The sequence below is a fragment of the Streptopelia decaocto genome (genome assembly GCF_964273445.1).
Source record: "Streptopelia decaocto genome assembly, chromosome: 3".
Lineage (NCBI taxonomy): Eukaryota > Metazoa > Chordata > Aves > Columbiformes > Columbidae > Streptopelia > Streptopelia decaocto.
In genome coordinates, this window is record NC_138656.1 from 49,521,124 (window position 1) to 49,546,574 (window position 25,451).

A 25,451-nucleotide genomic window follows, 5' to 3' on the forward strand; every position below is an offset into this window, starting at 1 on the left:
TTGTAGAGGTCTAGAAATCTCTGGGGTTGTGAGCAATGTCTCACTCATCTGAATAGTGAGAGGGGAGAAAACATAAGTTTTTGTACTTAAACGATTTTCTGCTGTGGCCTAGAGGATAACAAGTTGAAGAGAAAATTAATAATAGCCTTTATTCTGGTTGCCTCCATCAATATCTGTTTTGCTCTATGGAGATAAGAATCTGTTTTTTTTTCTAATTACTTCTATATTGGAGGTTACTGACTCATGCTAGTATTATGATTATTTTAGGCCAGGGTTGCCATTGCTCAGGGACTCGCTGTCTATAGATTGGCTGGTGGTGAGCATTTGGGATGGGATTTTTTTGCATCACTTGGTTTTGTTTTTTTCTTTGAGTTTTGGATATATTACTATCAAACTGTCTTTATCTCAACCCGTGAGTTTTCTAAATTTTGCTCTTCTGATTCTCTTCCACATCCTGCTGGGGGTCAATAGGGTACTGTGTGGTGTTTGGGTGCCTACTTGGGTTAAACTTAAAACAGTTTTTGTCTGTAGCCCCCATCAGCTGAAAGAATGTCAATAATAGCTTTGCAGTGACAGTAGTATATAATGCATGGGACCATGTGGTCTTAAACTTTCTTGACCTACAAAGTACCACATTATTGGACAGCAAAGGTTAGTCTACCACTGACCCCTATCCAGATGTATTTTTGTTTACAACTAGTATTGTAATTCAGTCAGAAGGTCTGTTCAAACCATGACCAAACTAGCAAACAGGAACATATGCATAAAAACCCCTGAACTTAGCATCAGCTAGTGTTTTCAAAAAGTTGTATTATCTCCCTTTAGATTTTATGGGTAGACAGGGAAGCACAACTTTGTTGTGTTTTGGGTTGTGGGTGGGTTTTTTTGTTTGTTTGTTTTTGTTTGTTTGTTTGTTTTTGTTTGTTTGTTTGTTTTTGTTTGTTTGTTTTTGTTTGTTTGTTTGTTTTTGTTTGTTTGTTTGTGTTTGTTTGTTTGTTTGTGTTTGTTTGTTTGTTTGTGTTTGTTTGTTTGTTTTTGTTTGTTTGTTTGTGTTTGTTTGTTTGTTTGTGTTTGTTTGTTTGTTTTTGTTTGTTTGTTTTTGTTTGTTTGTTTGTGTTTGTTTGTTTGTTTTTGTTTGTTTGTGTTTGTTTGTTTGTTTTTGTTTGTTTGTTTGTTTTTGTTTGTTTGTTTGTTTTTGTTTGTTTGTTTGTTTTTGTTTGTTTGTTTGTTTTTGTTTGTTTGTTTGTGTTTGTTTGTTTGTTTGTGTTTGTTTGTTTGTTTTTGTTTGTTTGTTTGTTTTTGTTTGTTTGTTTGTTTTTGTTTGTTTGTTTGTTTTTGTTTGTTTTTGTGAAAATCAAAGGAAATGCTCAAAATTTCCATATTTTTGAATATTTATGATCTGGCCTAAAAGTAGTACTGTACCTACTTTTGTGGTATTGATATATACTTTAGATCTTATGTACAGACTTTAATTTTTGCAACTGGTTTCACAAGTAACCTCACTGTTTGGGTTGTAACCTGTTGAAAGCATAAGAACAATATTCTTGAAAAAGAATTACATAGATTATAATCACAGGCCACACAAAGGTCACATGAGAGAAGTATTGGGAGCTTCATTGAGCTTCGTTCAGGGGTTGGCAAAACAAAGTTCTGAGGTTATAAAGCAGTAAAGGTGTGTTTTAGTAGAACTTAAAATCAGTTTTTTTGACTAACACAACAGTAACAACTCTTAGTCATTATTGACTTGCATTGTTTGTAGCAGTGACCTAGAGGTGAAAGGCTCCACATCTCATTTCCAACTCTCTGAGCCATGTAGTCATCCATAATTTAATTTGATGCAAAGCAATTATCAGCTAATTGATTTGCATTGATTGTGCTGTAGGACAGAAACACTCCTGTTGCAGCAGATGAGAACTTCTTCTGGGACAGCCTTCCACCCATATTCAGAGTAAGCAGAGAAATGTTTAAAGCTATCTAACTGTAGCTCTTAATGCCCTTAGACATCAGTAGGTAGTATGTTTCTTGCTCTTCTTTTTATGTCAGTGTATTCCCTCTAATCTTTCTTAAGCAGTTCTTTGTCCCTTAGGTTTTCTTCTCTACTCCCTATTTCTTGAATGTTTTCTAGTATCTCTTTTCCCCCTCCCCATGATGATGTTTTCAATTGACAGATGACTTTTTAGTCTTCCTGTTAGACCTATTTTCTGTCTTTACTTTTAAATTTTTGCCATATTTCATGAACCTGTATTGCTGTTTTCCCTGGATCCCCCCTCTCTAGTCTTCTATGATCTTCTTCCTGCTTCTGTGGGGATTTACTTCTGTGCTTCTGCAGTTGTTGTCCCAGCTGGTGCTAACAATTTTAGCTCCTTTGTAGACCTGAGTTACACCTGTAGAGTTGTCTTCAGAAAACTACATTATGAGTGTAACATTTGACCCAGGTTTGTGGTTGTTTTTATAGTGTAGATACATATCACAGGCATTGAATTGAGAGTTATTCAGATGCTTTCAGATACAAAATAATTTATAGTACAGTTTAAATGAGGACTTCCAATGAAAGGTTTATTCTTAGTAATTGTCTATAGCTCTTTGACAACACTGTCAATGAAAGTGGTTAGTTTTACTGTTGCTCACTGATACAGGCAACTGAGAAATTCAAAGTCATTGGTTACAGTATGGGCAGTAGAAGACTGATAGGCTACTTATGGGAATTGATAAAGGTTTTGGAAGAGCTTCGGGAAATCTTTCCACTGAAACAGTCTTTGATGCAGTGGCTTAGGAGGCTTTTGCTTAGAACATCCCCCTGCTCATCTTTGTACATTGTTTAATTCCTTGCAGTTCAAGGCAGATTGTTAAGCACAGCTAAAATGTGTTCTAAGAAGATACTGGCCAAATTCTGTTGTAGGGTGGATGAAATTTCATTCTTCTATCACATCCTTTGGCAAAGAGCTATTTGAATGATATTGTAGTCGTCTTCTTAAATGTGATATTAAGACTTTTAAAGTCACTTTGGTGCGGTTTGGTGTTTGGTTGTGGGTTTTTTTGTTTGTGTTTTTTTAAGGATTCCAGCATATTGCAGTCCTTCTCAAAAATATTACTTGTTGCTTACTTTGCCTTTGTATTTACAAATTGAAATACTTCGTATGATAAAAAAATGCAGAAAATTACACTGCCTGATGGAAACTCACAGTAATTTTTTTTTAATTATAGTGGTCATTTTCTTTGAATTTTCTGTGTATTAATAAAATGACTTAAAATCCTTTGGAGATCTAGAGAATTTAGAGAAATATCCTCTGCTTTTCTTGAAAGAGTGTTGTATCTGTAGTCTGGAGTTTTGGTGTGAGATGGGTGAAGAAATTGCCACTAAAGGAGTTTAATAAGATTCCTGACCTGCAGAATTGGACACTGCATTGTCATAGTGAATTCCATGCTCAATTTCAGTAGGGTACATCTGCTAAAACAGCGTTAGCACCTTTGTCTGTTCTTAAGGAGTGTTTTACTGTAGAGTAACAAGGTGTTCAACAGGATAATTTTGTTGCTTTGTTGCTGTGTCCTGGGGCATGTGTGGTTTTGTGTGTGTGTTTGTGGTGTGTGTTTTGTTTGTTTGTTTGTGGTTTGTTTTTTTTTTTTTTTTTTTCCCCTTTTCACTCTTACTTAATTTATTGTCTTTGGTTTTCAACCTTAAAGTAAGTGGCAAAGTCAGAATTTTTTTTTTTTTTTTCAACTTAACCCTTGAAAGAATGTCTAAAGGTATTTCATGTTTGAAAGTCCAAAAAGTCATTTGATGTATCCCCTAATAAGTGGATTTTGAGTTTGCTGGTTTAGATTTGTAATGCTTTATTCAACTAAAGAGAGTAAGTATGTATTGGCTTTTTCTAGTTTTTTGGATTTAAATTTTTTTTAAGCATATGTGTATGACATCAGATTCAAGGGACTTGGAAATTTTTTACTTGTGGTCTCAAAAATAATGTAATGTCAGACCTTTTTCTTGGGAATTATTTACATTTATAATATATATATATATAAGTAATTTAAAATTAATATATTTAAAATTGTCTATGAATGTAAAGAATAAGACATACCTGTGACTTATCTTGGGAGAGTGCTGGGCATAGTTTTTCTGGGTGCTAAGCAATTACATTTTGTCTATCTTGCCTTGTGTATTCTTTTATTGTTATTACTGTTGTTGCTAACTATTCCTTTGCTGTCCCATTAAACTACTTTTATCCCAACCCATGAGTTTTACCTTTTTTTCTGCCCCAGTTATTCTCCCCGTCCCACTGGGGGGTAGGGAGGAGTGAGTGAGTGGCAGTGTCCTACTCAGTTGCCAGCTGGAGCTAAACCACGACAACCATCTATGTAATGTCTTGATAAAAGAAGTATATTCATACTTTCTTCCTTGTTTGTCTGTCTTAAAAGAGCTAATGGAAAGTATCTTGGGAACAGAACACCAGCCCAAATTTGCCAGTGTTCTGTGTCTAGTAAAGTTTGATAGTATTTTCAGAAGTGAGTGAGCACTTTGAGGGTATTCTTCCCAATGTCTCCTTCTAGTCTCCTTTCTTTAGTCTCTTAATCCACTATGGTTATGTTGTCAGTTTTGTCCCTTGCCCCTTAGAAGAGAGTTTTCTGTTTTCAAGACAGACTGCAGCTTGATATCATTTTGGAAGGATAAAGAACAAGGCAGGCATTCAGTTATATTATTCCTCAGTCTTGTAGCTGTAGCTTGATTTCTCTGAGCCAGAGTTTGAAGCTGCACTTCTGTTTACTAGACATTGATAGTTTTGTTCTTGTACTTATATAATTTTCTTTTGAACCCATGTATAGGTAAGGAAAGAATTAATTAATCGGGAGAGACTGTAGTCATTGGAAACATGAGGAGGAGACTGTTCTGTTTAACTAACTAGTGGCAGCAAAGCACAGCTAAGGAAAGCATGATGTCCAGGGGAAAAAAAAAAAAAAAAAAAAAAAAAATTTGGAGAGGTTTTAAGGAAGGACGTGAAAACTTCAAATGGAAATGTCAAAGCAAGAAACTGATAATATTTACCAACCTAACAGTTTATTTCTAACAAAATGAATGTTTGCTATAAATTACTAAGAAAAACATGTAGCATTTTGTAGTTGATACTTCTGAGCTCCATACAGAAATCTTTGGAAATTTGGCCATGTTGTATGAATCAATCAAGGTTAATGCATAACCAGGTTTTCATTGGTTCTAGTTCTGATCACCAGCACATCCAGTAAGTTAAAATCAATTTTCTGCTATGAGTGTACGTATCCTTAACTATTTTTCTGTGAAGCTGGAGTGTGTAATGTTGGAAAGAGTGGGAACTACTGATGTACTACATAACAATGAAGGTAATTTATATAGTTTTACATTATTTATATAATTATGAAGGCAAGGTGACAGCTGTTTTGTAAATAGGGATGATAATAGAAACAGGTGAAACTTAGTAAAATAATAATGGAATTAAACCTATTAAACTAGTCCTCCTCAACCTAATGAATATAGGGAAAAGTGAAATAATGTCTTATGAGTGTCTATTAGCAATTAACATTGGGAAGATTTATTTGATTTGCATCAGTTTGTGGAAAGAACAGTGTATAACTGCATTTTTTTTTTCCAGTTTAACTTAAACTGAACTTGCAAAACTTAAGTTCTTTCCTCTTTAGCTTCTGCAGGTAGATACAATGGGGTTATGCCATATAAAATATGCAACATCAACAGTTCCCTTTGAATACATGGCTTCTGAGAGTGCCCAGCAACTCAGAGGTATAATTCAGTGCTTTACAGAACTGAAATCCTATTCAGTTGTTCTGACAGCTCCTATTAAGTGTTAAGGACCAAAAAAAAAGAGGTGGTATTAATCTGTTTTGCCCGCTCAGTGAAAGTATGTAGCGTTTGCCACCCAACACGTTCTTACTACTGGGCCCTTGTAAGTAGAGCAAGAAATTACAGCCACCTCAGTTAACTCAGCACATGGAATTCTATAAAATTTAAAAGTCCTGCTATTTTATTAAAATTTTTAAAAACACTTACCAGAGGAAGAGAGCATGGCATGGCATCAAATATTTTGCCTTACATATTATTTTCTAGTTTACTAGCATTCTTTCATACAGAAGTTTATGTCTAGTCAATCTTTAGGACACTTTTGTTGGGTTAGGGGTCTTGAAATTCGCTATTAGTAGTACTGAGCAGTGGTGTGCAATGAAGAACTTAATTTGAAATCATTTTGGGCAGAATAACAGATCGATGGAAAGATTGTTTAAGTGTGTAGGAGAAAAATCAACTTATAACAGATACATCACTATTTGTTAATGGATTAATTAAATAGCCTAGAGCAATTCCTTAAATGATTTCTATAATACGATGCATTAATTGACAGCACTGTGATGTTCTTTGTGTCATTGTTCCTTTTTTTCTATGTATTTGAAATAGACAACTGCTTCAGAGAGAAGCAGAACCCAGTTTTACTGATAGCTTATTGGTCAATGAATCTCAAGATAAAATGGTTACAAGCATTAAACAGTAGAACATAGAAATGAAATCACAGTATCACAGTATGTTTGGGATTGGAAGGGACCTCAAAAGATCATCTAGTCCAATCCCCCTGCTGGAGCAGGAACGCCTAGGTGAGGTCGCACAGGAACATGTCCAGGCGGGTTCTGAATGTCAACATTGTTCTTATCCGATAAATTTTCAGACATCATTTCACATCAAATCATATTTATAATTGCACAGGTAGTTAAAAGTCTTTTATCTTAGTGTATTAATATATTGCATGCTAAATAACACGTGTGGACATCTTGCAATATTACACTAGTCAGACATAATTATGGCCTCAAGTGACTCGGGCTATTTCACAGCTTGTAATCACATACTTAAGGATCTGAAAAAGTACGAAAGCAGAATTATTAGTTTGGATATAACTAGGAAGATCATGAAAATAAATAATAGGTCATTTAGGATAGTGGAGACTTGAACTTTAAAAAGCAAACAAAAAAACAACAACAAAACCCACATAAAGCACAGAGAAAGAGACTTTTTTTAAATGCCAAATGTATTTCAACAATAAACAGATAATCAGGTGTTCCAGCAATTAGTGTTGTAATTTATATACAAGTCTTATTCAAAGCAATGTTAAAGATAATAATCTTGATTTCCGAAGTCTCCCAAAGTGATAAATTGATTTAGATTTCAACGTAGGTTGAATATCCAGCTACAAATCACTTCAAATGAATCAGTCTGTTTTACAAGATTGTTTTCAAAACGTTTCTAATTAATTTTGTCAGACTTTCATTGGTTTGTATGAGAGCAGTAATTCACATAAATATTTGAAAGAACGCGCTGCCTGTTAGTAATTCATTTTTGTTTTTCATTCTGGTACTAGATATATATTTTGGAGAAATATGCACATAAATAACTTCATGTGGCTCATATTTGAATAGTATATGTAAGGAGTAAATGACAAAAATTAATAGAACAGTAGTGGTGTAAAATGGTGTAAGGTTCATGCTATCAAAATGCAGCTAACTTTAAATAGATTATCATCACAGTATTTTACTATATACTTATTAATCTTTATGGGATTAGAATGTATTTTAAGCACTCTAATTTGCATATATGCCCTATAATAATACATTGCCACTAGGGATCTTACATAAATAGACATATTCAGAAACTATAATTTTCCTACAAGTTCAGTTTTGTCCCTGACCACTAGGCAGATCATGAAAATATTACTCTGGTTACCATTTGCTTTTATTCGATTAATGAATAATTATGAGAGAGCCTTCTTTCCTGAAGTGCAGTTATCTCATGTTTTTAGTGGCTTGCAGTTCATTATGTTTCTAAATGAAAAATAAGACAAGCCAAGGAATAAATGCCATTTGGGATTACAATTGATGATGACCCCCAGTCTGGCTGATCATTTCCAATATTTCTTTCTTGTGGTTCTAAAGATTTTCAAAGCAATTGAATTTTTCCTTATTGTGACTGAACTCCAAAGGAGCTGTTTCAATTCCCCTGTTTCTATTATAACTGTAAAATTAATTTTTTTATCCCAGTGCCTCTATGTTAGCAAAATTTCTTAGACGGAAATTAAATATGAAAGCCTTCTAACTGGGAAGAAAAGAGATTTAGCTTCACTTTACTAATTGCATCTGATAAAAAAAAACAACTCTTATAAAGCTGTAGGCAAGGAACGAATTTGTGAGCTTGCCATTTAAAACAAAAGCAAAACCAAAACCCAAACAACTAAACAAAAACAACAAGTCCACAACAAAACAAAATAGCTACAGTTCAAGCTACAGGAAGAATTGTTGACAGTACTCTGTATACTTGTATTTCTTAAAATGTGATCTTGTTTAACATTCCTAAAAATTTATATAGGAAAATCCAACTGTTTTGCCTTTTAAGACTCGTAAGGCTCTTTGGTTTTTTTACCTGAAAGTCAGCTCAGTTCTGAATTGAAAATGTGTTCTCTGAATCAGCTTTTAAAGTTAATGTAGTCTAACACTGTCTGTCTGAAGTGGGAAAAGAGCCCACATTTTCTGAGTTTTTCAGTGAGTAGTCTTTGGGACTACTTGTCCCAAGGGACACAGGTACCTTGGGTAACTGTGCTGCACTGCAATAATACCTGCTGAGCGCAAGTCAAGGTGAGGGCTCATTTGATGGAAACAAATCTGATAGAAAGATCTCATTTATTGGTGCTAGAGAACAATGAAAGAATATTTGAAAGAAAGGAGAATCAGCTTTTCTTTTGGGGTGTTAAACTAAAAGGTGTTCGTCATGGGCATTTCACAGAAATAGAGTACTAAAATCCTGATAGCTTATCCATTGTCTAAAACTGGAGACATACTGGCATGAAAATCCCATTGTACTAGATCCTGTGGTGTTAGAGTAATGGAGGAGGAAATGTATCTGTGTTACCTGAAAATGTTCAGATTTTTACTAATACTCTATAGATCCAGTCCACTTAGGAAACAACTATGACATAGAATGGTGACATGAATGAATACAGAAAATTTCAGGTTTATACATATGTGTTTACTTTTTTGTTTGTTTGTTTGGAGATTTTGTTGTTGTTTTGTTGGTTAGTTGGTGTTTTTTCGTTTGGTTGTTTTTTTAAGTACAGCTAACACAGTCTGTTACTCAGTAAAGTTCTTTCTGTGGAAACTGTACTCAGAAGAAACCACAGGGCATGAGACACTCTTTTACTGCCGATGAGTGACAGGCCTATGGCTGCCACAGACCAACATACAGCTGTTCTTGCAACAAATTTATGGATTTAATACTTGAAGAAAGCATGATAAATATTTCATTTCTGACCTGCCCTGATCTGCTCAGCCTTGAAACCTTATTACCTGAATCAATGGCAATCTTTGCTATTAGACTTCAAATTAAAGAATTAAAGTAATTCTGTGATATTGTGTGTGTGTGTGTTTGTGCGTGTGCGTGCGTGCACGTCGGAGGAGGGGAGGGCACGATGAGCAGATATCATACCTTAACAACTGTAGATTTCTATTCCTCCTAGTTTGAAGTGCAGCTTCTTGAAATGCAATTAAGCATTTAAGTGTTTCTGCCATGTGCACAAAAAGTTTTCAGAAAGCTGGCTTAGAGAGAATAGTACAGGAAGTGGCAGGACTAATCTGTCAGTTCATACCTAAAATTCATATGGAAAGGAACTGGAAATTTAATGGAAATATGGCTATCTGGTAGTTCAGTCTTCCTATTGATGGACAAATCTGTTTCAGAGGACCAGGCATATAAAACACACTATTTTAGTTGTTGCTAACACTTGCATCCATATCTTAGAAAGCATAATATATTCTGGGCTTTGTGTATCAGCCAGATGTCTAATAAGTGTGTTTTCTGGAGAAGCATGTGCTGCAAGGCTGCTATGGAAAAAAGCAAAATGAAGGGTGCATTTTATAAGTGGCCTCACTTGGTATAGTTAGAGGATAGCTATCGTTGTCAAGGTGTCTACTCAGGCAGCATTCTTTAAGACGAAAACTTGTAGCCAACACTGAAGCCAATTCCCTGGTTCAACACACTCAGATGAAGAAGCTGAATGGTGTGTGGGAGCTGGGTCTTGGTTCTGCCAGTGTGGATCCATCCTAACACATGGTATTTGTAATCAGACCGTGAGTGCAGCCAGGTGTGTGGGCTTAGCTAATGGTGTACAGCAGAGTCACCTTTAGGCTTTGGAAGAGGTTGATCACTGCTGAGCTGGGAGAGGGGCAGCCTTGTATCAAAGCTGACACACTCGGAAGGCAAACAATGCACTCCAGGACCCTTCTGTTTTGTTTGCCTTTGTGAAACTAAAATCACCTGATTTTAGTAACAGTAACAAGTCTCTAAGACAATGTCTACAGGTGAAAGTTGCATCAATATTAGGTAGATGATTTTAGAAAACTTCTTAATTAATTCAGTGATGCTGCCTTCCATTGGTTTCTAAATTGATTAAACCGAAAAAGTTTATATTTTATGCCTAGAAAGGCTAGAGGTGGGGAAAGAACAAAACAAAGAAATAGCTCTTGCACCACAGAAGCTCTAATCATCCCATTCTCGAAAGCCATTGGGACTTGGTGCTTATAATGATAGTTTTCAAATACTTAACTACAACAGGAAAACACTTGGCTTGGAGTGCTTTGACGTATTAATTTCTTTAAAGTCAAAAGGCTACTCATGCTCTTGAGCACTGTACTCTTTAGAAAATGTTTGCAAGATTGGGTTTTTATGAATACAGTCTTCATAAATACAGGTTTCATAAGTTAGGTATGAAAGCATTCTCCAAGAAGGGTGATGACTTCGAACAGTAGCTGGTGTGTGTGTGTGTGTGCTGTATGAGGAGCAAAGTAGGAACACAATATGCTTGTAACCTCCTGGCAGCAGCTGTTCAAAAAATGTTTCTCTGCTTCCATCCCTACAGAGAATTTGGCTTCCAGATATAAACACTATTAAGTCAGTAGGTCATCTTATTTGCTAAAAATAATGACTGTTGGTAAATAGTAAGATGATGTACTATTCTTTTTTGAATCAATGACTGTTAAGTTTTCAGGGGTGAAATTGGCAAACTACTGCTATTTTGTTTGGTCCCTTAATCCAAACTTTTCAGTGGTCGTTTACAAAATGAAATAACTTCTGTGGTGAGACCAGCATGTTAGTAGACTTGACTGCTGCAAACATTGATGAGAAGGCTGGCTTGCAGGCTGCAAGGTCAGTTAGTATTCTGAGATATTTTTTTTCCATGTATATGGTGAATTGTTGCCAAGAAAAGAAAAATCTGCCATTTCAGTGTATATGTGACTCCTGTGTGCATGGGAACCAATTAACTACAATAATACAAAGTAATTGAAATGAAACAAAACAGACTGCAGAATAGTGACATTCAACAAAACCCTGGAAACACCTTTGTCTTTAAATATCTTTTACAACAACAACAAAAAATGAATATTCATGGACCTGTAAAAAAATTATGGCATGAAATGAGGGCAAACATAAAATTTTTATCATCTTTCATGGAAGCAATGTCTATGTCTAGAAACTAGTCAGGAGACCGATAATTAAACAGACTTAAGAAACAAAGCCATATATACTAGGGGAAAACACCTCTTTCAACTTTACCTTGTTCTTTACCTTATTTGTTGGATAGAAAAATAATGCTGTAGAAAACATCTTTTAATCTGTTTTTCCATGCTATATTCCAATAAAATATTTTTAGGTTTTTATATCTACTGTTAAGGGTTTTCAGCCACTTACTTAGAAAGTAGTTTGGCGATCTAATAAGTCTCTGCAAAAAGTATTTTGTGAACAGTAACCTACAGTTACCCCTTGCTACTGAAAAAAAAATAGTACTGAACAAAAAAACATTTCTTTTCTCCATCTAATTTAATTCCTTTTGATTTGGTAGAGCTAATACATTTAAGTATTTGTGCAAGACTTATATATAACAATGTCTTCACTTTGTATCCAGATTTGTTATCTGAAGAGACAGCAAAGAACCCAATTTCATTTCTGACTCCCAATTTGTCAGAAAATGCTTTGTAAAATTTTCTTCCATATAATCATCAAAGCTTTTTTTTTTTTTTTTTTCTCCTTTGAACTAGAGAATAAAGGAAGTGATGGAACTGTAACTTGTGATGCAGAAGTTAGTTGCAGGTAACATATTTTAATACCTGTCTTCAATGTTGCAGTATCCTTGTTTTCATGTCTTTCTGGCCTGAAAACAGTTGAAAGGTGTGGGGGGAACCACCTACATTACCGATAGGCAAAGAAATATTTGGAATGGTGGTTGCTGAAAATTTATTCTTGAGTTATTCTTGAGCCACACATAAAATATAAAATAGTGAAACTGTGCATAAAGATCTATATTTAAAATTAGCATGTACAGAGGAGGAATCTTCAAGTTACCGAGCTCAGATGGACACACTGAAATATGAAGTAATTCATATTACATTGGTACAGATTTTTTTTCCAAATCTGCAGTTCTCAGTTGTTTGTGTTTATTTCTTTCAAATGATTCTCTGCATTTGAGGTAATAAATACTAAATACAATAAAACCAAACTTAATTATTTAATTTGTTGCATATCTCCTCAAAATGTTACTATGCTACTTCTCTAGACACAGAGGCACAGATTGTGCTATGAAGGAAAAAAGGGGAGGGGAGGGAGTTCAGAGCATTTCCTCAGAGATGCTTCTCAGTACATTTGGAGATCAGGAAGAATGGCCCAACTTCTGCTTTCCTAGTGAGATGGGCAGGAGCTGTATTTGAGAGACCCTTCAAGTACCAAATGTCTTACAACATTTACAGTGAACATGAGTTTCAATTATTTGGAAGTACAACTCCAAGGAACTCTTGAAAGTTAACTCTGAAAGCTTCAGACAGAATAATGCAGCACCCTAAAGCTTTGTCCGGTATATCTGCAGGACACATATCTCAAACCATGGATTTATGGATAAGTGTTTCAGACTTACATGTCCTTGCTCTTTTTCTCAGAGTTACTGAGATTCTTACTTCACAAAAACTACATAATATCAGGAGAATATTTAAGTGTATGTTTACATCATGTCCTGAGTAGAGATGTTCTTATTAAATAAAATGTACAGGCAATGTATTTCAGGTTAGATGTTTGTGAAATGCTTGGCTGGATCTAGAAGTGCCATATTTTTGAGTGTAGTAAGTGTAAACTATACTAAAAATTGAGCTGAAATGGATTTCTAACATGCCACCAGAGTTTCTGAATTAATCAGTAATTGATTTTTCTTTTTTGTTTTGTTTTGGTTTTTTTTTTAGTAGAGGTACACTGCATTTTTAACTTATATATAAATGTGAAAAATTGTCACATTAATGCTCCTAAAAATTCTGCAAATACAGAGACCAAATAGAGTCTAAACCTTAAAACCTAGCATCCAAATGGAGATGCACTTAACAGATTATATAACCATTACTTAACTAATATGGTAGAACATGTATCTGTCTTTCATTAGAAACAGCTTTGTTTTTGGGTGGGCATGTGCCAAGCAGAAATAGAGCTGCAAACATCATACATAAGTCTGCAGGCATAAATTAAGACTGCTAAGATGCCAACGAAAAGTGATTGTATTTTAGCAATGAAAAGGATTTATATTTTATTCCTCTAAAAGAACTCAAGGAAACAAGGACAAAAAATGTATTTTAGGCACTTGCCTATCAATATGTAATGTATGATTATGGGTTAATTGAACTTTACTTTGAAAACATTCAGAAAACAGACTTACTTGTCTGGCTGACAGAGAAAGCTGCTGCCCAGAATATATTATGCTTTGTAAGATACAGATGCAAGTGTTATCAACAGCTAAAATACTGTGCTCTACATCCAGTCCTCTGAATTAATGTATTTACAGTAATAATGTAAGGGCAATATGCCCCAACATTTGAAAGAAAAAAAAAAAAAGACTATTTTTATCCTAGCTCTCAAAGTGTTGTGTGCAGTGTTTTTAAATAAGATAAAGCAGTTTTTACTTATTTTTTTCTTAGGCTCTGAGTTTCCCTAAAGTTTTGCCTTTTATGCTCAGGAACCACTATTATTTACTTCATCCCTTGAAATCTGATTGTAGGGCTCCAGGCCTCTGACAGGATGCAATGAGTATGTGTTTTCTAGCATTTTACAATAAAGAGGAACTTTAATAAATTACTTCTCTTAAAATTGTATACCTAGACCATTTGGAGTATGACAAATTACAAGCCATAAGACAGTCCATGCTATAAATCATGGAAAAGACTGGTGCAAATTCATTGGATGGTGAACAAATTTAAAGTACTCATTATGCATGGCCAATAACATTTTCATATATTAAACAGCTACAGTGTTTATTTCTATAGCATTGAAGCCTGCTATTAGTGTGTTGCTTTCAACAATGAAAGGTGACCACTTATCTGCTTCTCTGAAATAATTAGCGCATTCATTGGGGCATATTAAGGAATTCCAAATTTCTTCTTCTTGTCAAGGATTTTTTTGTTGTTGTTGTTAGTACAACTGAGAATCATCAAACTCATAAATCACAAAGACATGAGAATGCACTGAGTGTCAACCAAACCGGAACGAAACATTTCCACAGAAAAGTAATGATAACAAGGAGTATTTTGTTAAGTAAAATAGAGAAACATTAATAGTAAAATCAAAGCGTGATAGAAAGCTGTAGTTTCAGAATGCATTTGAAATATAGCATTAAAATGACATTGCTGCTGGACAAGAATGGTCCATAAACTCACAATTTTACTCCTATAGCCACATGAATACTTCTTTCAAGAAAATCATTTGTAATTGTATTGATGGGTTTATCCCTAGAGGGCCAAAATTGCTAGACTTGGAGTCTTATGAAGTCCTGTTTTCCTCCTCACAAAATAAGAAAATTAGAAGAAAGGAGGGAGTAAGCAACAAAACTATTTAATAAAAGCTTTATTTCATTGTAAATTTGTAGGCTACTCAATGAAACAAATATTACCTCCTGTTTTAAGTTAAAGCCTTTGGAGATCATTTGGTCCAATTTGCTGCTTAAACCAGAGTCAATGAGGTTGCTCGAAGCTGTAAATTGCTCTGATGGTAGAAACATCATGACCCCTCTTGGCAGCCTTGTTCCAGTGTTTGACCACCATCATGGTGTAAAATTTTTTCCCTTTTACCTATTTAGGACTTTGTCTTCCAACTTGTTGCCTCTTGTCCCATCCCTGGGTGCCAATGAACACAACAGAAAGATCTCTCCTTGGTCTCCTCTAAAGCTCAATGGAGCAAGTGCTCTCAGCTTTATGTAGTGTCTTCTGCTGGACTTGCTCCTTTATGTCAAGATTTTTCCATCACTAGAAAGCCCAACACTGGCTACAGGACTCCAGATACATTCTCACAAGTACTGAAGAGAGGGGAATAATCACTTTTCAGTCTTCTAGCTGGACTGTTGCTAACGTAGCCTGCTAGGCCAGTGGGTTTCTGGGCTGCAAGAGCACATTGCTGACTCATGTTCAATTCACTGCGTACTGGGAATCTGAGCTTGCTCACAGCCTATACTGTAACTGGGTTATTCTGTCCCAGATGCAGGACTTGTTTACCTTTGCTGAACTTGGTGTGGTTTTCAGACCAGTTCTCCAGCTGATTCTCCAGGCTGGCCATGCAGTGTATTGACTCTCTCTGCAGCTTGATCTGAGCTATTTATTTATTTGAGGTAGGTCCTCAAGTGCTGTGAAGTGACATAGCAATGCTGACAGGAACAGAATTCTGCTGTTTTGCGGCACTTAAAAAATTATGGTTTCATTTCTAAGGCTGGTATTCACTATGTTATTAACTGATGGTGTAATTCAGCAATTACATTCATCTGATTTTTTTTCTTTTTTTTTTTTTTTTCCCCCAAAACCCAAAATGTGTTGCTCAGGATTAGCAACTCTTTGAATTTGAGTTTGAGTAGTGTTGATAGAGAAAGGAACACAATAGCTTCTTAGTGCTGCTAATGCAATCAGTTTGTGCTGTGTGTTACTTCACTGTGACTGCTCTGTCCTGAGCTAGGTTAAGTCAGGCAGTGATAACTCTTATGGAAATTATTTTAGCCAGCTGTAGTGAAACTGCATGCTTAATCTTTTTTAATCTATTCATGCAATGTTTTCAGCTTCCCACATGGGTGGTAGATCTTCCTTTTCTTTCACTTTTTAAACACCTTTTATCATGCATGTAAATTTTAATAAAATACATCTATATTCTGTACAAATATGTCTCTTTCAACCAAAAAAACTTATTCATGTATTTTATCTACATTACCATCTTTTAATTTATGTATTTTTTTCATAGAAAAAGACTCAAACTAGTTTAAGTCTGCTAACTCTTTGACAGGGAATTCATTTGAAAACTTTAATCAGGATTGTGATTCCACTTTTTACTTTTTATTAATAGTCCCATACTCCATAATGAGAGCAGCCCAAAACTGTTCATCTAAATAAACTGATTTTATTTCCCACAGCACACTGCTAATTAACCTAATTTTGGTCATGCTGTGGGAAAGAAGTAAAGCAGATAGGAGAAAGATAACGCTTCCTCATTAAATGGTTCATGCCACAGAAGGCCTTGCTGCAATGAAGTCGGTCTTGACTGTTTCAGACTGGCACCGCTGAACCCTTCTAAGTCATGGAAAGTCAGTTGAAAAAGTGAGTAAACAAGAAAGCTGTAGCTGCCCTTCTGAATTCTTTGCTCAACCACAGATACAAGGCTTTGGATTGGATTTGTTGAAGTCTTTACCTGCATCTTAAACATGTTTGGTTTTTTTGAAGGATTTTCCTGTCACCCCAGGAAAAGGTGGTGGAGAATAGATTTCTAATACTTCGGTGCTCAGTGTTTTGGCAGTGGGAAGCATGTAAATACCTGAAATGAAATAGGTGTCAAGAAGGTGTTCTAAGTTTATAAGCACACTTTGTCAGATTGCTGTGAAAAAACAGCTGGAATAAAATCTCCCCTTCACTGACATTCAGAATTGCTGGGGAAAGGGAATATTTAGAACAGGGAGCAGAACACTGGCTTAGGAAGCTGTAATATGGTAGAATAAAATATTAGAGAACAGCTGGTTGGGAACCTTCTGAGCAGATGTCTTTTTGTCAGAAGTGATTTGCCAGTTGAATTTGAATAACACTTCCATCATAGGTGGAGGTGATGCTCAACTTCCTGTGCTCAAGCAAGGCCACCTAGGCCAGGCTACCCAGGACCATGTCCAGATGGCTGTCGAATACCTCCAAGGATGGAAACTCCACAACTGTTCTGGGCAACCTATGCAAGTGCTCTGTCACTGTCACCACCCTCTGGGCCCGGCCCTTTAGCCAGTTTTCAGTCCACGTCACCAACAGGGAACTGCTTGAGAGAGTCCAGCGCAGAGACACAAAGATGATTAAGGGAGTGGAGCATCTCCCGTATGAGGAAAGGCTGAGGGAGCTGAGGCTCTTCAGCTTGGAGAAGAGGAGACTGAGGGACGACCTCATTAATATTTATAAAGGAAATGTGTCATGAGGATGGAGCCAGGCTCTTCTTGGTGACAACCAATGATAAGGGGCAATGGGTATAAGCCTGAGCACAGGAGGTTACATTTAAATTTGAGAAGAAACTTCTTCATAGTGAGGGTGACGGAGCTCTGGAACAGGCTGCCCAGAGAGGTTCTGGAGTCTTCTTCTCTGGAGACATTCAAAACCCGCCTGGACACATTCCTGTGTAACCTCATCTAGGTGTTCCTCTTCTGGCAGGGGGATTGGACTAGATGTTCTCTTGAGGTCCCTTCCAATCCCTAACATTGTGATTCTGTGATCTGCTCATCCAGCCCATACTTGTCACCTTGTCTGTGAGGATTTTATGGGAGGCAGTGTTGAAAGCCTTAAGTAAGATACTTGACTGAAGTATCTTCATACTGAAGGTATAATAGAGAAGAAACCATAAAGTCCATCACTCACTGTGATGAGTAGGTAGAATTTGCATTCCTCACTTAACCGTAGTGTTTGTAGGTTCCTTACTAGAAATAAAAAGAACAAAGAATTTTGAATCTAGTAGTTAGTATGGGACAACGGATGTATCAGTGCACTGGTAGCTTGAAATGACTAAACAAAAGAAAAAGAAATAGTGTAAAAAATATGACTGGCTTTTTAATTTATTTGAAAGTTTCCAATTAATACAGTTTATGAAAAGTGGGAAAAGTTAATTTAGATTATTATGTATTTTTTTCTGGAAGCTAAGGATGTTTATAATAAAGATGGATTAGGTATACTGTTAAATATTAGGTACTTTACAGTAAAGAAACATTTTGATGCATACACATACCTAAAGACTGATGCATTTATCTCTATAGACCTGTGCAGTTTCGTACAGAGTATAGAGATGTTCCAGTTTGAAAATGATTTAAAGCGAACTTTAAGCATCTTGGTTTAGGTAGAAATACTGGCAAGTTAAACCTGAAATTCCAGCTGGTGAATATTTGTTTAACAGTATATTGAAGTGGTGATGTTGTTTTTTACTGTGATGATGTTTACAACAGTGCTACTAGAGGAATATCTGAATAGTTATTGATCTTGGAAAACTGATTTCTTTCTTGAACTATAGAAACATATGAAGGGGAAAATAATGTATATGAATAATATAAATAAGCTAGGCAAAGTCATTTATTCTTTGCTATTGGAATTGTAGATCTGAATTTGCATGATTAGTTGTTAATCACAGAGTGGAGCTTCAAGGATTTTACTTATTCTTTAGTTTTGTCTAGTTGGCAAGAATGTCTCAGCTGGGTTCTGTGAGTGATGGTAGTTTCCATAATTGATAGTTATGTTAGTTCTTCTATTGCAAAAGCAATAATTAAGATTTAAATTCTAATACATGGATGGTGAAGTATTGTTAGAAGCAGATGCCCTAAATTAGATGTGGCTTCTACAGAATGGATCATTAAAAAATGCTAATTGCTTTCTCCATCAAAAATCATTATTGCATCATTTTAATGCTTGTCAGAGCGTATGCCCAAGGCTACGTTGTTTTTACACAGCCAACGAAAGTTCTGATGAAAATATGACTGTTCTCAATATTTTCAACTTCCTGTTTTAAAGCAGTAAAATGTTTATGGCTGCAGCTTTTGTTCAGTCAGCTTTTTGTTTGGGAGGTGTCTCTTTACAGAATCAAATTTTATATGGTATCCTTTGCAATTCAGTCCATTAAACCTTGTGAATACTAAATACATTTTCTCTAGTGAAGTTGAAAAGATGCGAAAGAGAGGAACAATACTCAGGAGGAAACAAACTCTGGTTAATAATACCCAGCAGCAGTAAAACTGGTACAGCAATTTGTAGGTAATTAGCCAACAGGACAAAAAGACCATATGGTCAGGCATTATGCATTACTTACCTTTCTGCAAGAATTGCTACAGGCTGGTCTTTCATCTAATTAACTTAATATTATTATTTTATTTATGCACTATATTTGGTATAAAAAATGTAATTTATAAATTAATATAGATGCCAACATCATGTTGACAGGACTGTACTGTTCCATGTTTTGGAGCTAGTTTGGGCTTCCTGTCTGTTCTGTTGTGCGGTGCAGTGGGATAAGTCCAGGCATATTGCAAGAGTTGACTGGCTACCCATTACCATTCCTCTCCAGTAGTAAACAAATACATAGTACAGCTTTCGCTTATGTTCAGCTCTCCCAGATCAAGAGCAGTTGTTGGGCAGGATTTGTAGTGAGCACAGGAAGGGATCCTGTTCTTAAAAATTCACAAAGGGAGTTGAAGACACAAGACAATGTTCAGCTTTGCTGAAATGAGGCATCACTAGGTCTAGTTACTGTTCCAATGTCACATATTATCTATGACTAGATTTAGTTGGAATTAAAATGCTTTCTGAACATTGTCCTGAAATGCTTTACAGAGATGAGAGCAAGGATGAATGAATGTAATGAGTAGCATGAGGGACAAATAAAGGCATGGAATATAATGAAAAAGAGTTTACGTGAGACTGCCAGCAAAAGAGGAAAGAAGAAACGAGGTGTGGATTGGAGGAAGAAGAAAGAAGAAACAGAAGAAATTAAAGAGAGAATAGGAGTTTAAATACAACCTTCAAAGAAAATATATTTTTTCAGCTAAAGTAGCTTCCTTATACTAGTCTTGAAATTCAGTATTTTTTCAGAATATACATGTTATAAATGTTATTCTCTTTCTTAATTCCTAGCTCAATTGACAGGCACCTATTCATTTTCAACACCTGGGCATCCATCATGTTGCCGCTTTCATTTAGCTAGTCGCAACCATCAAGGCCTTCTAGATCTTCAGCATCAGCAGATGTCCAGCTTGGATCTCCATGTTATTAAGCTTCGAAGAGTTGTGTTTGACATATGTGAATTCAGGTACTTCAAACATGTAAGAGTCACTTGCATTGACAGAATTCACATAGAGTTGCTTGCGCTGACAGAATTCACATACTAGTATCGTTTAAAAGATACTGTAATACTTAATGGAAGCTACTCTTCTGCTTTGACAATCTTATACCTGCAGAAACATTGATGTAATTGACTGAAAAGGAATTAAAAACATCTGTCATGATAGAAGTACTTACTGAGAGAAATCTTTGTACTTTGCCGAGACAGGACCTGAGCAGTTTTTTTGAAGTTCTGTTATGCAGAGTTTCCAAATGGTCATTAGATGCAGGTGGAGGTCTGAAGGGTTTGCTACTCGACTATGGATGAAAAATGTAATAAAATAGAAACCTGTAGACATGAAATGAAATATATAATGTTTCAAAATTAATCTACTAAACAGTTTTGTTTAAAATAGTTCTGTTTAAAAGCAGGATGTCCTAATTTAGAAACCACACGATCATTTATTATAAGCATTTATTATAAATAGCGTTTCTTAGACATTAGGAAAAGTTTACACTTTACTTGATAAGAGTTACTGTGTAGTTACAAACATGTACCATGAACCCTCTGTTTCCTGGGCAAGAAAATGCCCACAAAACATATGGAGCAACACTGAAATTAAGTTGCAGTGTTTTAGCAGTACCTACCATCTGATACAATTTCAAACACATCAGTATATACACTTGATACTGGCTTGAACCATTGATTTAAAAGTTTATATTCTGTTTGCTTTCAGTTAAACCTTTTTATTCTGAAAGAAGAAACAAGAAGCACTTTTTTGTGTATGGAATTAATTAATTTCTATGACTTTTTTATTAATAGCAAAGCAGTGACCATACTGATAGAAAGGTTTTTGATCCTAAATGTTTCTTTGCTTTACAAGTAGCTGCATACTTGTAGTGTTTACACGTGTACATATATTAAAGTATGTGGTGATGGAGAGAATGAATTAATAGATCATGATGAGTGACAAAGAATTAATGCCCTGTTCCAAAAAGATCGGAGGTATTTAAACAAAATGTCTGCTAGAGAAAAAATGCATGAAAAAATGCACTATTTTTCTATTCCCGAGAGAGATTGCATACTCAAGAAGGGAAGGAGCCAAGACTGAGAAACATGAGAATATGTCTGAAGAAAACTAAAAGGTTATTTATTTATTTATTTTTAGCTAGTTCTGGGATTATGGCTGAGGAAAGTACATTAATTTTGTGCCTCATATTTAAGTTCCATTTGAGGAAGAATTGCTTTTTTGATAAAAACATTTTACTCTTGTCAGCTGACTTAAGTTCCTGTGTATTTGCTTTTTCCATTACCATTGTTGCTACTGCTACTCCTGCTAATAATACATTTATTTGCTTTAGAGAGAACATGTGAACCAAGCTGGAATCAATTTTGTGTCTGACTGTCAGTAAGCTGTGACGAGAAAGTGTGAGTGAAAGAGCACGTGAGCTCTCCTATATGTACTGTTTGCCATCTGCAGGTCAGAAGGACACAATAGGTAGAAGTGAGGTGCAGAAGAACTGCAGGATAAGCAAATGGGAATGCATTCAAGGTAAAACAGAGTATCCTCCTTTCACCTCAGTGCTTATTCAGCCAAGGACAGGCAACAGTCCCATGTAAGGGATTGCAGTGAAGTTATGGTTTAAAGGGAAATTTAACATCACATGAGGCTCTCTGGTTTTCAGTGAGTATTTTTCCGTGCATGGGAGAAAGGCTGACAGTGGCAGGAAGGAGCGGGTGTTCAGAGCTGCTATGGGTGGCAGAGTGAAGGTATGTGTTGGTGACCTTTTAGAGATGGATTGAGTAAGGAAAGTCTTAAAATGAGAATGGACTCATTAGCTACAGATATCTTAGCTATATTTAGATCACAGAATCACAAAATGTTAGGGATTGGAAGGGACCTCAAGAGATCATCTAGTCCGATCCCCCTACCAGAGCAGGAACACTTAGATGAGGCTACACAAGAATGTGTCCAGGTGGGTCTTGAATGTCTCCAGAGAAGGAGACTCCAGGCTGCCCAGGGGCAGCCTGTTACAGTGCTCTGTTACGCTTACTGAGAAGAAGTTTCTTCTCAAATTTAAATGGAACTTCTTGTGTTCCTATTTGAACCCATTACTCCTTGCCTACCGTTGGTTGTCACCGAGAAGAGCCTGGCTCCAATCTCCTGACACTCACACTTTATATATTTATAAATGTTAATGAGGTCACCCCTCAGTCTCCTCTTCTCCAAACTAAAGAGACCCAGCTCCCTCAGCCTTTCCTCATAAGGGAGATGCTTCACTCCCTTAATTATCTTTGTTGCCCTGCGCTGGACTCTCTCCAGCAGTTCCCTGTCCTTCTTGAACTGAGGTGCCCAGAACTGGATACAATATTCCAGGTGTGGTCTCACCAGGGCGGAGTAGAGGGGAAGGAGAACCTCTCTCGACCTACTAACCACCCCCCTTCTAATACACCCCAGGATGCCATTGGCCTTCCTGGCCACAAGGGCACAGTGCTGGCTCGTGGTCATCCTGTTGTCCACCAGGACCCCCAGGTCCCTTTCCTCTATGCTGCACTCTAATAGGTCATTCCCCAATTTATAATGGAAGCTGGGGTTGTGCCTACCCAGATGCAAGACTCTACACTTGCCCTTGTTATATTTCATTAAATTTTTCCCTGTCCAACTCTCCAGCCTGTCTAGGTCTTGCTGGATGGCAGAACAGCCTTCTGGCATGTCAACCACTCCTCCTAGCTTGGTGTCATTGGCAAACTTGCTGATAGTACACTCTATTCCTTCATCCAAATAATTGATGAATATATTGAATAATACAGGGCCCAGTACTGACCCTTGAGGGACTCCACTGGATACAGGACTCCAACTGGACTCTGCCCCTTTGACCACGACTCTCTGGCTTCTTCCCTTCAGCCAGTTCGCAGTCCACCTCACTACCCGATCATTCAGACCGCACTCCCTCAGTTTAGCTGTAAGAATGCTGTGGGAGACTGTGTCAAATGCTTTACTGAAGTCAAGGTAGACCACATCCACCGCTCTGCCATCAATTGTCCACCTCATTATTTCCTCATAAAAGTCAATGAGGTTGGTCAAGCACGACTTCCCCTTGGTGAAGCCATGTTGACTGCCCCTAATGACCCTCTTATCCTTGATATGCCTTGAGATGGCAACAAGAATAAGTTGTTCCATTAGTTTCCCAGGGATGGAGGTGAGGCTGACCAGTCTATAGTTACCTGGGTCCTCCTTCTTGCCCTTTTTGAAGACTGGAGTGTCCTCAGGCACCTCTCCTGTTTCCCAAGATTTGGCAAAGCTTATGAAGAGTGATCTAGCAATGATCTCAGCCAGCTCCCTCAGCACCAGTGGGTGCATCCCATCCGGACCCATGGATTTATGGATGTCCAAATTGCCTAATTGCTCCCTAACCCAGTCCTCATCAACCAATGCAAACTCCTCCATTGTCCTGATTTCCTTTGGGGCCTCAGGGGTACGGGGCTCCTCAGGACAGCCTCTGGCAGAGTAAATAGAGACAAAGAAGGCATTCAGTAACTCTGCCTTCTCCGTATCTTCTGTCACCAGGGCACCCGCCTTGTTCATCAGTGGGCCTACATTGCCTTTGATGTTAGTTTTATCTGCCATGTATTTGAAAAAGCTCTTTCTGTTGTCCTTGACCCCTCTTGCCAGGTTTAATTCTAAGGAGGCCTTAGCTTTCCTAGTTGCCTCCCTATACCCTCTGACAACAGCCTTATATTCTTCCCAAGTGGCCAGCCCCTCCTTCCATGATCTATAAACTATCGTCTTCCACTTGAGCTTACCCAGCAGCTCCTTGTTTAACCACACAGGTCTTCTGATGTTTAGATATAAATATGTCTTGTGCATTTTTAGCACACTTCATCCTGTAAATTGCTTTGCCTATCACCTCTGTGATCAGCTTTGCATAGTGTTTCGATCCATCAAGACCCCGAGTATTTCTGACTTGACACAGTAGTCGTAAAACAATCTAAATACTTGAAATAGGGTAACGTGATATGTTATGCTATCCATCAATTTTATGTTATCTACCTTTTCCCTAAAAATTGTGAGATTTAGTTCAGAACCAGCCAGCCTAGTAGCAAACAATTTGTAGGCTTTAGACACATTGTGAGGATGACTTTATGCTCTGAATAAATTATTATTCAAAATGATGAATATAAAAAAGCGAATACACCCAGAAATTCATTTTTTTCTCTTAGATAAGAAGTAAAAATAGACTAAGAGGTCATTTAACATTATACTGACCTCTTTTCAATGTTCTAATCAGGAAATCAAGTTCTTTGTAATAGATAAACTAGTTATAATTCCAATATAGTTAAGGCTGTAATTTTTGCAATGAGATGTAATTTTCTTGGAGAAGACCCCGTCGTTTTCCCTGCATTAGAAGTCAAGGGAATATGTTGCATTTCTAAGAATGTCTGTAAACTCTTCTTACTTGTATAAACATCCTGTTGTTGTAGCCTCGTGGCAGACAGAAGTAACACCTTGAGCAAGGATGGTACCGAATGGCCTAACTCTGCATTGCTGTCCAAGTTTCGAGTCTGAAAGACTTACTTGTGAAGCACTTCAGTGCAGGCAACAGACCTGTTCATAAGCTTTGGCTATAGCTACAACTGCCTTTACTTCTTCTCTTTGCGCAGTCTAAAATCTGAGAGAAAATACACTGATGTTATTTTAACACTATAAATTCAATTATAAATAAAAAAATCTGGCCCAACAGAAGTTGTCCATTTATCACATTCAGATGAGGTGTCCACATCTGAGATATCCATAGCAAGTATTTTTTCACTGAGTTTCCATGCATAATTAAATCTGTTTTATTTAAAGCTCTTGATAGCATGTTTTTGTATGTCAACTATGATTACAGATTACATGTAGAGAGACAAGTAAGAATACTCTGAGCTATAGGTTATAGAGCTAGATGCCAACAAGGTTTTAATATACTTTTATTCAAACAAAACTGCAGAAAATTATCCTAATGTTACCTAAAATCTTTCGATCCTGAAGATAGACCCTGTTCATTCTTACTTAAAAAAGAGTGCA

General features: G+C 36.6%; 1 protein-coding gene across 3 annotated transcripts in view; it reads left to right on the top strand.

The window, feature by feature from the left end:
* The window catches only part of PRKN (parkin RBR E3 ubiquitin protein ligase), a 725,918-nt gene that overhangs the window by 32,674 nt on the left and 667,793 nt on the right, over nucleotides 1-25,451 (top strand). The window contains exon 2 of one of the 3 annotated variants that reach the window (XM_082048435.1): nucleotides 12,103-12,154. The exons of 1 other annotated variant lie outside the window; for it this stretch is intronic. In XM_082048435.1, the coding sequence (XP_081904561.1) occupies nucleotides 12,136-12,154 (19 nt within the window). In that variant the 5' untranslated portion in view covers nucleotides 12,103-12,135. Of the gene's footprint in view, nucleotides 1-1,882; nucleotides 1,949-12,102; nucleotides 12,155-25,451 lie in introns of all 3 variants that reach the window. One more of the 3 variants, XM_082048437.1, reaches the window with a different exon arrangement.